This window comes from Coregonus lavaretus, assembly GCF_964263955.1.
Source record: "Coregonus lavaretus genome assembly, chromosome: 26".
NCBI classification, from domain to species: Eukaryota; Metazoa; Chordata; class Actinopteri; order Salmoniformes; family Salmonidae; genus Coregonus; species Coregonus lavaretus.
This window is the reverse complement of record NC_140013.1, coordinates 43676629-43691113: the sequence shown is the minus strand read 5'-3', so window position 1 is coordinate 43691113 and position 14485 is coordinate 43676629. Positions and strand designations below refer to the sequence as shown.

At 42.2% G+C, this 14485-nt stretch overlaps 1 protein-coding gene across 1 annotated transcript in view; it reads left to right on the top strand.

The window, feature by feature from the left end:
- Window positions 1-5621, top strand: part of yap1 (Yes1 associated transcriptional regulator) — a 91392-nt gene extending 85771 nt beyond the window's left edge. Inside the window, exons 7-8 of the mRNA XM_084143270.1 lie at window positions 1164-1276; window positions 1615-5621. Of these exons, the coding sequence (XP_083999396.1) occupies window positions 1164-1276; window positions 1615-1850 (349 nt within the window). The 3' untranslated portion in view covers window positions 1851-5621. The remainder of the gene's footprint in view (window positions 1-1163; window positions 1277-1614) is intronic.
- The last annotated feature ends 8864 nt before the right edge of the window (window positions 5622-14485 follow it).

Below are 14485 nucleotides of genomic sequence, written 5' to 3'. Positions count from 1 at the left end.
AGCCCATGATCTCCTTGTAATACTATAACAGTCAAGTCTGAGCCCATGATCTCCTTGTAATACTATAACAGTCAAGTCTGAGCCCATGATCTCCTTGTAATACTGTAACAGTCAAGTCTGAGCCCATGATCTCCTTGTAATACTATAACAGTCAAGTCTGAGCCCATGATCTCCTTGTAATACTATAACAGTCAAGTCTGAGCCCATGATCTCCTTGTAATACTATAACAGTCAAGTCTGAGCCCATGATCTCCTTGTAATACTATAACAGTCAAGTCTGAGCCCATGATCTCCTTGTAATACTGTAACAGTCAAGTCTGAGCCCATGTTCTCCTTGTAATACTATAACAGTCAAGTCTGAGCCCATGATCTCCTTGTAAAACTATAACAGTCAAGTCTGACTGTGTCTGGTGTCTTTTCCACAGCAGAACCTACCACTTACTTTTTTGTAGCCCAGGACATGGTTTAGGTCTGAGTGAACAGGAGAAGGTTTAGGTCTGAGTGAGGAGAAGGTTTAGGTCTGAGTGAACTGGAGAAGGTTTAGGTCTGAGTGAACAGGAGAAGGTTTAGGTCTGAGTGAACTGGAGAAGATTTAGGTCTGAGTGAACAGGAGAAGGTTTAGGTCTGAGTGAACAGGAGAAGGTTTAGGTCTGAGTGAACAGGAGAAGGTTTAGGTCTGAGTGAACAGGAGAAGGTTTAGGTCTGAGTGAACAGGAGAAGGTTTAGGTCTGAGTGAACAGGAGAAGGTTTAGGTCTGAGTGAACAGGAGAAGGTTTAGGTCTGAGTGAACAGAAGGTTTAGGTCTGAATAAACAGAAGGTTTAGGTCTGAGTGAATAAACAGAAGGTTTAGGTCTGAGTGAAAATCCATTGTTAGGGAACACTCTTGTATATTAGGATTGTTACCTCTTGTAATTTATATCTGTAAACTAGGGGCTCTATTCAATCTGGATCGCTGAAGCATTACAGACTTTGTTATGTAAAGGTAATTTCCGATTGAGCACAGTCTCCACTATTGGGGGAACATTGTCTTTAAATTTCAATCACACTGTAACGCTGAATACGGATTGATACGGATTGAATAGAGAAATAGTTTTCATTCATGTCTCCAGATTACATTATGGAACAATAAAGTTTGACTGTATCCTGTCTCTTGTGTCCACAGTGGGACCTACCACTCCAGGGATGAGAGCACAGACAGCGGTCTGAGCATGAGCAGCTACAGCGTCCCGCGTACCCCCGACGACTTCCTCAACAGTGTGGACGAGATGGACACTGGTGAGACTAAATAGCGTCCTATTCTATGTAGTGCACTACTTTTGACCAGGGCCCCCATAGGGAAAAAGTCTGATGACTCAATCTCCTCTTTAACGCTTCTCACAAAGTGTTGACAACAGTTACATTTTGTCAAGCATTAAAAATACCTATTTAGTCAAGGTCAATATGGGACGTTATTGGGACATAAATCCAATCCATTATTATAAGATTATTATTATTATTATTATTATTATTATTACTATTATTATTATTATTATTATCGTAATGTATATTACATGATATCATAATTCATTCTAACCACGTCGTAACGTATTTATGTCGTCGTTTGGCATCATCAGGGGACGCCCTGCCGGCCTCCATTGGGACGCAGCCCAGCCGTTTCCCTGACTACCTGGACACCATCCCGGGGACGGACGTGGACCTCGGCACGCTGGAGAGCGAGAGCATGGCCATGGAGGGGGAGGAGCTCATGCCTAGTCTCCAGGAAGCCCTTAGCTCCGACATCCTGAACGATATGGAGTCAGTCCTGGCCGCCACAAAGATCGACAAGGAGAGCTTCCTCACATGGTTATAACGTGGTTATAACGTGGTTATAACACGTTTATAGAACAAGCTGGACCCTTATATGGTATACAGCGGGGGGTTTCCAAACTTTTTTTTTTCTCTCTGTGACCTACTAACTGAGGTGGGTGTTGAGTCGTGACCCACCAATAGGACTTGAGCAGTGGAACTACATATTCTGACCTACAGAACCACTGGTATATTAGGAGAGGGATGACAGGAGCCTGGAATGGGATGATGGGTTCTAGAGAGAGAGAGAGAGAGAGACGCTACATCCTCTCCGCACTAAGTCTACACTCTGAACTGCTGCCTAGTCAAACTAGATGATTTGATACAACAAAGACATTTCAACCAACCTTCTTCCTCCCTGGACATGTATGATATCTGTCGTCGGTCAGCATACACAATGATAGCTGGCTGAACTCTCTTTTCGACAGTGCTACTCTGTTATTTATGCTTGTTTCTATATCTTACTTTTTTGTTGTCTGTGTCTTCAAGGCTGGCCCATGAACAGACAATTTATTCAAGGGTCCCCAAATCTTTTCACACGGCTAGCCTTGTGCTTCATCTAGGACTATACCTGGAGCAGGAGAGCTGCTCATTTTTCGACCCCACCATCACTTCAAGGGAGTCTTTACCTGCTGGCCGGCCGGCTGGCACTAGGCAAGGCAAAGGGCTTGGTGCTCTCCTTCTCCCCTAACCCCCACTAGGCAAGGCAAAGGGCTTGGTGCTCTCCTTCTCCCCTAACCCCCACTAGGCAAGGCAAAGGGCTTGGTGCTCTCCTTCTCCCCTAACCCCCACTAGGCAAGGCAAAGGGCTTGATGCTCTCCTTCTCCCCTAACCCCCACGACCCCCAGACTGTATCTGAGCTGGGCAGCTTCCTCCATGTGCTCCTCTCCCCTTGCCCCCAGGCTGACTGCTGAGAGAGATCTGGCTGATGGACGAGACTAGTACTCTGCATACATACAGACAGACGGACATACAGAGACAGACAGACATACAGACAGACGGACATACAGAGACAGACGGACATACAGACAGACGGACATACAGAGACAGAAAGACAAAGACTGACGGACGGACGGACGAACGGGAAGACAGGACTTCCACAACAAGCAGTGACCACCCGGAGCTTCTTGTTCTGGTGCCTTTACTCTACAACAAATGTGCAAAATGTCAAAATCAAGCATTTTGGCCTGCAACTATCACAACAACAACAAGGAGGGACTGTCTAGTCCACAACACAGTGAGAAGCGGCAGCAGCTCAACCTTTCGTAGCTGTCTGGGACGACTCCTGCTTCCTGCCGTCTCATTCAAAGTGTCTTGGGAAAATGTATGAACATCATATACTCCTGCTTCCTGCTTCCTGGCTTTTTTTCTTTTTATTAATGTCTTTTACATTTTTATAGTTTTTATTTGTTGTTATTAACGATGAGTCTGGGAAAACCAAAAATGATGTATCTGAAGTTAGGGAAAGAACTACTGATTTGGAAGGTTAAGTTAGGTTAGGTTAAGTTAGGTTAAGTTAGATTAGGTTAAGTGAGGTTAGGTTAAGTTAGGTTAGGTTCAGTTAGGTTAGGTTAAGTTAGGGCTAAATCCCAAATGGCACTTATTCCCTACACAGTGCACTACTTTTGACCAGAGCTCTGTGGCCACTGGTCAAAATTAGTGTACTATATAGGGAATAGGGTGCCATTTGGGACAAAGTCTAGGTTACACATGTTAGGACATGTTAGGACCGTGTGGTGGTGATGGGGGGTGGGCTGGAGCAGGACATGTTAGGACCGTGTGGTGGTGATGGGGGGTGGGCTGGAGCAGGACATGTTAGGACCGTGTGGTGGTGATGGGGGGTGGGCTGGAGCCTGGGCCGGGGACCTCGTATACTAAAATCATACTGCTGCTTGGCTGTGCCAGCGTGTCTATAACTTAAACCTGTCATTGTCAAATCAAGTGGCTTCAGTTGTATTTCTTTGGGAGAAGAAGAGGAACAAAAGCAAAAAAGCAACACCAAGTTTTCTGTATTGTAGTGTATTGTAGTGTATTGTAGTGTATTGTAGTGTATTGTAGTGTATTGTGTATCGTGACGTCGAGCAATAATGATGTATCTAAGAAATTGTATTATTGACGAACAAACCACACTCTCCTCTACTTACCCTAATGTTCAATAATCAAAAGTATATTTCTGTTGTTAAAGGTTTTATAAAAACGTGTTATTATGATGGGGCTTTTTTTTTATGAATCCTATCTTCTTTATATTTCAGTCTTATTCAAGCCTGATTCACTGTTGCTTTGTTGTATCTTTTAGTAATCTTCTATGTTTGTTAGGTTATTACATGATATTAGATCAAATTGCTTTTTTTGGTTTACTTTAGCTTGTTGTTTTATAGGTGGATTGATATGTTTTAACCGGGTCACCTTTCAGCACATCACTAACTGACATGGGATCTTTACAAACACAGACATATTCCGTTACACATTTTGTAATGATTTGATCAATATTGGTGTTATTGTATCCTTATCGATCACACACACTCTGCTTTCATGCTTTACCTATTAGGTTAAGATATTCTTAATCAATAACCAAACAAATTTTTTAAAAATAATAATAACAAGAAAAACAAAAGGCACTTTGGATCAATAAGAACTGGTTTGATATAGTTGCATCCCAAATGGCACCCTGTTCCCTACACAGTGCACTACTTTAGACCAAGGCCCAAAGGGATCTGGTCAAACGTAGTGCACTATATAGGGAATAGGGTGCCTTTGGGGAGACAGCCACAGCCCTTGATGCCTTGCTATAGACCTGCTGTGCTGCTGAAACAAGATGGTGGTTAGGACCGGTTTTAGCTGGTTATAGAAGAGTATGTCACGATGGTTAGAGAAGTAACACTAGAGTCAGAGGTTACAGCTGGGGTTTGAATTTGAATGAGTGGTAAGTGTGAGTTACAGCATGTGGGCTCTAGTTGGTGTACAGTTAGAATTTCTCCTCGTGAAAAAAAACAACAACAAAAACAACAGTTAGAATTTCTCCTCGTGAAAAAAACAACAACAAACAAACAATCAGCTATGGTTTTACAGTCAGGAATTGTTGTGACAGATTCCAAAGAGTTATTTTTTATTTTTTTTCCCGAATGGTTCTTCTTCCAACTTGATGATGAATCTAATTTCACGGGCGACAAACAAAATGATATTGTTATTATCAACCTCTGTCCATCTATGTATCTATCTACACATGTATAAGCTAATGAGAACGTGTCAATTAGGTAGGGTTTTCAAGGTAATAGAGGCGGAATTTCAATTTCTAGACATGATGGTCATTTTGATTTAACTAAACTGTGAGGATTCTAAAGGATTCCAGGAGTTCTAGAATAGAACCAGACAAGTACGTGATTCTTCCTGAGAGTAATTTTTTTTTTTGGTCACGTGTTTGTTGACATTCTTCCAGAACAAGAGAACACTACAGTGCTTTTCCTGTTAAAAGTTTGGTGGTTGAATAAATAGATGTGTTTGTCACATAAGCGTGATTTTATGCTTAGCTAGTTTTGTTAGACTATAGTTAACTGTTTGACTGTCTTTGTAGCGTAGTACTAATCGCTCACATTTAAAGGATTGGTATTTAGATTTTTTTCTAAATGCACACATCAAAAATGAATTTATATTCAGTAACGATGATCTCTAAGTATTTTCATAGATATTATGTGCATGTATTTTAGAAACATAAATTCTGTTACATTATATCCCTTTCTATAATACTTTAGAATTGGCCTGGAATAAAGTATATTACTATAGTAATAATGTGTCTTGTTTTGTTTTAATATCTATTGTTTACAGGAAACTCATTCAACTATTTTAGATTAAGTTTTGTGAAAAAGGACTGGGGGGGGTGGGGGTGGGGGTGGGGGGGATATACTTCTCCCATGGGCAAAGAAACAGAAAAAGGGGTGAAGATATTAACTAACAATATTTTTGATCCGAATGTGCAAATTGTCCAAACAGATCCACAAGGTAGATGTGTTATTTTAAATATGTTATTGGACCATAAACAGATTTGTCTCATTAATCTATATGGTCCAAATAATGATGATCCACGCTTCTTTGAAAATATATATAATAATTTATCAAACCTACAAGCAATACAAGACTCTATTATTATGGTGGGGGATTATAATACGGTTTTAAATACGTCAATGGACCGTAAAGGAAATCACATTACAAACTATCACCCTCATGCACTTAAGGAAATCATGAATGTCATGGATACATTAGAACTAGTAGATATATGGAGGCTTAAATATCCTGACCTAGTGAGATATACATGGCGGAGACTCATCATGGATATATTAGAACTAGTGGATATATGGAGGCTTAAATATCCTGACCTAGTGAGATATACATGGAGGAGACTCATCATGGATATATTAGAACTAGTTGATATATGGAGGCTTAAATATCCTGACCTAGTGAGATATACATGGCAGAGACTCAATCAAGCTAGTCGTCTTGACTACTCTCTTATGTCATTCTCGCTGGCACCAAAAGTAAAAAAAAAAAAAAGTTTTGATAGGGGACAGAATGCGGTCAGACCATCAAATAATTGGTATTTACAGTTGAAGTCGGAAGTTTACATACACTTACGTTGGAGTCATTAAAACTCGTTTTTCAACCACTCCACACATTTCTTGTTAACAAACTATAGTTTTGGCAAGTCAGTTAGTCACCTCAAGGGTCTGGAGGGCGTTCATGGAACGTCTGGGGGTCTCGATCAGCCTGACCTCAGGTTTTCACCCCGAGAGTAATGGGCAGGTGGAGAGAGTTAACCAGGATGTGGGTAGGTTTCTGTGGTCCTATTGCCAGGACCGGCCGGGGGAGTGGTCAGGTTTTATCCCCTGGGCAGAGATGGCCCAAAACTCACTCCGCCACTCATCCTTTCTCCCTTTCAGTGTGTGTTAGTTTATCAGCCGGTCCTGGCACCTTGGCATCAGAGCCAGATCGAGGCTCCTGCGGTGGATGAGTGGTTTCGGCGCTCGGAAGAGACCTGGAACGCTGCCCATGTACGCCTGCAGCGGGCCATCAGGCAACAAAAGGCGAGCGCCGACCGCCACCGCAGTGAGAACCCGGTGTATGCACCGGGTGATCGGGTCTGGCTCTCGACCCGAAACCTGCCCCTTCGCCTGCTCTGCCAGAAGCTGGGTCGGCGGTTTGTGGGGCCATTTAAAGTCCTGAGGAGATTGAACAAGGTATGTTATAGGTTACAGCTTCTTCTGAATTACCGTATTAACCCCTCGTTCCATGTGTCTCTCCTCAGGCCGGTAGTAGCTGGTCCACTCCAGGAGTCTGAGGTACGGGAGGTTCCTCCGCCCACACTGGACATCGAGGGGGCACCGCCGTACTTGGTCCGTTCCATCCTGGATTCGAGGCGTCGGGTGGGGGGCCTGCAGTATCTCGTGGAGTGGGAGGAGTACGGTCCGGAGGAATGGTGCTGGGTTCCTAGGAGGGATATCCTCGATCACTCCATGTTGAGGGATTTCCACCATTGTCATCCGACTCGCCCTGCGCCGCGTCCTCCTGACCATCCCCGAGGCCGGTGTCGGCGCACGGCTGGAGCCGCACGTCAAGTGGGGGGGTACTGTCACGAATTCAGCCAAGGCTGCTCCTCCTCCTTGCTCGGGCAGGCTTCGGCGTTCGTCGTCCCCGGAGTACTAGCTGCTACCGATCTATGTTTCTGTGTTCTCCTTGTCTTGTCTTTATCGTTCACACCTGGTTCCCATTACGTATTGATCACTTCCCTATTTAACCCTCTGGCTCCCACTGTGTGTTGTGCGTGTTTGTCCATGTTTGGTTGTCGTCTGGTGAGCGGGTTTGTTTCCTCCCTGCGTGGAGGTTATGTTATTTACGTTACCTACGAGTAAAGTACGTTTTCGATTAGCTCTGTGTCCTGCGCCTGACTTCGTCCTACCGCATCACACTGACATCCTAACACTAGGATTAAATGTCAGGAATTGTGAAAAACTGAGTTTAAATGTATTTGGCTAAGGTGTATGTAAACTTCCGACTTCAACTGTATATATTACTCTTACAGAATTTCCACGTGGGCGAGGATATTGGAAATTGTATCAAAGTCTATTGGATGACAACTTGTTTTTAACCAGAAGAACAGCCCAAATAAGCAAATAGAAATGACAGTCCATCATTACTTTAAGATATGAAGATCAGCCAATACGGAAAATGTCAAGAACTTTGAAAGTTTCTTCAAGTGCAGTCGCAAAAACCATCAAGCGCTATGATGAAACTGGCTCTCATGTGGACCGCGATAGTAATAAAAGACCCAGAGTTACCTCTGCTGCAGAGGATAAGTTCATTAGAGTTACCAGCCTCAGAAATTGCAGCCCAAATAAATGCTTCACAGAGTTCAAATAACAGACAAATCTCAACATCAACTGTTCAGAGGCGACTGTGTGAATCAGGCCTTCATGGTCGAATTGCTGGAAAATAAACCACTACTAAAGGACACCAATAAGATGGAGAGACATGCTTGGGCCAAGAAACACGAGCAATGGACATTAGACCGGTGGAAATGTGTCCTTTGGTCTGGAGTCCAAATTTGAGATTTTTCGTTCCAACCCCTGTTTCTTTGTGATCTCCACATGTGTATTTCCCACCGTAAAGCATGGAGGAGGAGGTGTTATGGTGTGGGGGTGCTTTGCTGGTGACACTGTCTGTGATTTATTTACAATTCAAGGCACACTTAACCAGCATGGCTACCACAGCATTCTGCAGCGATACGCCATCCCATCTGGTTTGGGCTTAGTGGGACTATCATTTGTTTTACAACAGGACAATGACCCAAAACACCTCCAGGCTGTGTAAGGGCTATTTTACCAAGAAGGAGAGTGATGGAGTGCTGCATCAGATGACCTGGCCTCCAGAATCCCCTGACCTCAACCCAGTTGAGATGGTTTGGGATGAGTCGGACCGCATAGTGAAATGAAAAGCAGCCAACAAGTGCTCAGCATATGTGGGAACTCCTTCAAGACTGTTGGAAAAGCATTCCAGGTGAATCTGGTTGAGAGAATGCCAAGAGTGTGCAAAGCTGTCATCAAGGCAAAGGGTGGCTATTTGAAGAATCTCAAATATAACATATATTTTGATTTGTTTAACAGTTTTTTATTTACTACATGATTCCATATGTGTTATTTCATTGTTTTGATGTCTTCACTATTATTCTACAATGTAAAAAACTGTAAAAATAAAGAAAAGCCCTTGAGTGAGTAGGTGTGTCCAAACCTTTGACTGGTAGTGTATATTTATAAAAAATATATATATGGGGGATTGGAAATGATACAGACAATTACATTGATATGAGCCACAATCTATTTGCAATATTAAAGCTGATCCACCCCCTAAGAGAAAATAAAATAAAAAATTGCCTTTTCCTTGTTGGGAACGACAAAATGTCCCCACTTGTCAGAATGTTCCTTGTTTTACTATCGTTGTGAGAACATACACACATACACACACACGCTACACACACACACACACACGCTACACACACACACACACACGCTAACTCATACACACACACGCTACACACATACACACACACGCTACACACACACACACACACACGCTAACTCATACACACACACGCTACACACATACACACACACGCTACACACATACACACACACGCTACACACATACACACACACGCTACACACATACACACACACGCTACACACATACACACACACGCTACACACATACACACACACGCTACACACATACACACACACGCTACACACATACACACACACGCTACACACATACACACACACGCTACACACATACACACACACGCTACACACATACACACACACGCTACACACATACACACACACGCTACACACATACACACACACGCTACACACATACACACACACGCTACACACATACACACACACGCTACACACATACACACACACGCTAACTCATACACACACACGCTAACTCATACACACACACGCTAACTCATGAATACTGTAATCTACTCTGTAGAAGAGGTATGGTTTGATTTGTGTGAAACAAAAAAGGCTGGTGTTGATGTGTGAGAAGAAGTAAAATAAAACGTAAAAGATTATTAATTCAGGCTGTAACACAACAAACTGTGCAAATTTCTGAAGTCACTGTAGTCCACTACTTTTGAACAGGGCCAACAGGGCTCTGGTCAAAAGTAGTGCACTATATAGGGAATAGGGTGCCATTCTCTGGTCTAAAGTAGTGCACTATATAGGGAATAGGGGTGCCATTCTCTGGTCAAAAGTAGTGCACTATATAGGGAATAGGGGTGCCGTTTGGGATGCAAATATTTTTTGGTCTGGAAATGTCTCATACTTGTAAAAGAGATTTCTTATGGCAAAAATCACCTTTATTCTACAAACAAGTGATGCTGATACGGTAATAGCATAAGCACAAACACACATCATCTCTTTTACAAGTATGAGACATTTCCAGACCAAAAAATATTTGCATCCCAAACGGCACCCCTATTCCCTATATAGTGCACTACTTTTGACCAGAGCCCTGTTGGCCCTGTTCAAAAGTAGTGGACTGCAGTGACTTCAGAAAATATTCATACCCCTTGACTTATTGCACAGTTTGTTGTGTTACAGCCTGAATTAATAATGTATTACGTTTTCTTTTACTTCTTCTCACCGATCTACATACAATACCCCATAATGACAAAGCATAAACATGTTTTTAGAAATGTTTGCAAATGTATTGAAAATTAAATACAGACATTTGTCATTACATAAGTATTCACACTCCTGTGTCAATACTTTGTAGAAGCATCTTTGGCAGCGATAACAGCTGTCAGTCTTTCTGGTTAAGTCTATAAGAAATTTCCACACCTGGATTGTACAACATTTGCCCATTATTCTTTTCAAAATTCTTCAAGCTCTGTCAAATTGGATATTGATCATTGCTAGACAACCATTTTCAGGTCTTGCCATAGATTTTCAAGTAGATTTAAATCAAAACTGTGACTCGGCCACAAAGGAACATTCACTGTCTTCTTGGCAGAGCAACTGTAGATTTGGCCTTGTGTTTTAGGTTATTGTCCTGCTGAAAGGTACAGTATAACACATGGTGTAGTGTACTCAGGGATCAATTCTTTAATATATAACATATTATATAGTATACTCAGGGCTCAATTCTTTAATATATAACATATTGTATAGTATACTCAGGGCTCAATTCTTTAATATATAACATATTGTATAGTATACTCAGGGCTCAATTCTTTAATATATAACATATTATATAGTATACTCAGGGCTCAATTCTTTAATATATAACATATTGTATAGTATACTCAGGGCTCAATTATTTAATATATAACATATTGTATAGTATACTCAGGGCTCAATTCTTTAATATATAACATATTGTATAGTATACTCAGGGCTCAATTCTTTAATATATAACATATTGTATAGTATACTCAGGGCTCAATTCTTTAATATATAACATATTGTATAGTATACTCAGGGCTCAATTCTTTAATATATAACATATTGTATAGTATACTCAGGGCTCAATTCTTTAATATATAACATATTGTATAGTATACTCAGGGCTCAATTCTTTAATATATAACATATTGTATAGTATACTCAGGGCTCAATTCTTTAATATATAACATATTGTATAGTATACTCAGGGCTCAATTCTTTAATATATAACATATTGTATAGTATACTCAGGGCTCAATTCTTTAATATATAACATATTGTATAGTATACTCAGGGCTCAATTCTTTAAATAAGATCATATTATATATATTTTTTTTCTTCTTTTTTTTTACTACATCTCATCTGACGAGACCTTCATGCTCAGGGGGGCGGCAGGTAGCTTAGTGGTTAAGAGCGTTGTGCCAGTAACCGAAAGGTCGCTGGTTCTAATCCCCGAGCCGACTAGGTGAAAAATCTGTTGATGTGCCCTTGAGCAAGGCACTTAACCCTAATTGCTCCTGTAAGTCGCTCTGGATAAGAGCGTCTGCTAAATGACATAAATGCTAAATAAATGCTAAAATGCTCACACCCCCATTCATAGACCCGCATGCTCACACCCCCATTCATAGACCCGCCTGCTCACACCCCCATTCATAGACCCGCCTGCTCACACCCCCATTCATAGACCCGCATGCTCACACCCCCATTCATAGACCCGCCTGCTCACACCCCCATTCATAGACCCGCATGCTCACACCCCCATTCATAGACCCGCCTGCTCACACCCCCATTCATAGACCCGCAACACAGTACTGTGTTGTTACTGTGTGGTCCTCTGTATATTATTATAGACCCGCTTGCTCATGTGATGGAAATGTTCTCTGTGTGTACCAGATCGTATGTTTAGAATAACACTGCTTTCTAATAACCTGTCTTGGTTGGGTTCATGCGAGGGACGGATTGTCTACGTAAAGGTGTAAACCACAATATCACTGATAAACTATTTTGGCAGTATGCCCAGAATATTGTTCTGGGACTAGATAAGCGATACAAGGTCTCAGCTTGGAGAGAAGAATCCTCGTGAGGTATCAGTCAGTCACATGCAGGAACCAACGTTAATAATGAATCATGAATAATAATGCAGTGCCTTCGGAAATCCTGAAAGTATTCAGACCCCTTCCCTCTTTCCACATGTTACAGCCTTATTCTAAAATGGATTACATTTTTTTAAAATCCTCATCATTCTACACACAAAATCCCATAATGACAAAGTGAAAACAAAAAAAAACTGAAATACCTTATTTACACAAGTATTCCGACCCTTTGCTATAAGACTCGAAATTGAGCTCAGGTGCGTCCTTCGGGAAATTCTGAAAGTATTCAGACCCCTTCCCTTTTTCAGTGTGATGGAAATTCTAATCAAAAGGAAGAGAGACTGCAGATTCTTCAAAAACAATCACTTTTTATTATAAGATTTGCAAAAATGGGAGCTGGTTAACAATCCACTCAACAGTGCAGCGTTAAGACCCCAACAAACAAGAGTTGGGTCTCGGCCTTTATAGGACAATGCAACCTCTGTCTAGGTGGCAGTTTAGCCAGTGTGTGAGATCATGGTGGGAACATACAGTGGATATAAAAAGTATCCACAGCCCTGTTAAAATGCCAGGTTTTTTGTGATGTAAAAGTATGAGACAAAGCTAAATCATGTCAGAACTTTTTCCACATTTAATGTGACCTATAATGTGAACAATTCAATTGAAAAACAAACTGATATCTTCGAGGGGGGGAAAAATTAAAAATACAAACCTTACAATAACCTGGTTGCATCAGTGTGCACACCCTCATATAACTGGGGATGTGGCTGTGTTCAGAATGAACCAATCACATTCAAACTCATGTTAAATAGAAGTCATTACACACCTGCCATCATTTAAAGTGACTCTGATTAATCACCAATAAAGTTCAGCTGTTCTAGTAGGATTTTCCTGACATTTTCTTAGTTGCATCTCAGAGCAAAAGCCATGGTCCGCAGAGAGCTTCCAAGGCATCAGAGGGATGTCATTGTTGAAAGATATCAGTCAGGAGAAGGGTACAAAATAATTCCCAAAGCATTACATATACCATGGAACACAGTGAAGACAGTCATCATCAAGTGGAGAAAATATGGCACAACAGAGACATTACCAAGAACTGGACGTCCCTCCAAAATGTATGAAAAGACGAGAAGAAAACTGGTCAGGGAGGCTTCCAAGAGGCCTACAGCAACATTAAAGGAGCTGGTCAGGGAGGCTTCCAAGAGGCCTACAGCAACATTAAAGGAGCTGGTCAGGGAGGCTTCCAAGAGGCCTACAGCAACATTAAAGGAGCTGGTCAGGGAGGCTTCCAAGAGGCCTACAGCAACATTAAAGGAGCTGGTCAGGGAGGCTTCCAAGAGGCCTACAGCAACATTAAAGGAGCTGGTCAGGGAGGCTTCCAAGAGGCCTACATCAACATTAAAGGAGCTGGTCAGGGAGGCTTCCAAGAGGCCTACAGCAACATTAAAGGAGCTGGTCAGGGAGGCTTCCAAGAGGCCTACATCAACATTAAAGGAGCTGGTCAGGAAAGCTTCCAAGAGGCCTACAGCAACATTAAAGGAGCTGGTCAGGGAGGCTTCCAAGAGGCCTACAGCAACATTAAAGGAGCTGGTCAGGAAAGCTTCCAAGAGGCCTACAGCAACATTAAAGGAGCTGGTCAGGGAGGCTTCCAAGAGGCCTACAGCAACATTAAAGGAGCTGGTCAGGAAAGCTTCCAAGAGGCCTACAGCAACATTAAAGGAGCTGGTCAGGGAGGCTTCCAAGAGGCCTACAGCAACATTAAAGGAGCTGGTCAGGGAGGCTTCCAAGAGGCCTACAGCAACATTAAAGGAGCTGGTCAGGGAGGCTTCCAAGAGGCCTACAGCAACATTAAAGGAGCTGGTCAGGGAGGCTTCCAAGAGGCCTACAGCAACATTAAAGGAGCTGGCCAGGGAGGCTTCCAAGAGGCCTACAGCAACATTAAAGGAGCTGGTCAGGGAGGCTTCCAAGAGGCCTACAGCAACATTAAAGGAGCTGGTCAGGAAAGCTTCCAAGAGGCCTACAGCAACATTAAAGGAGCTGGT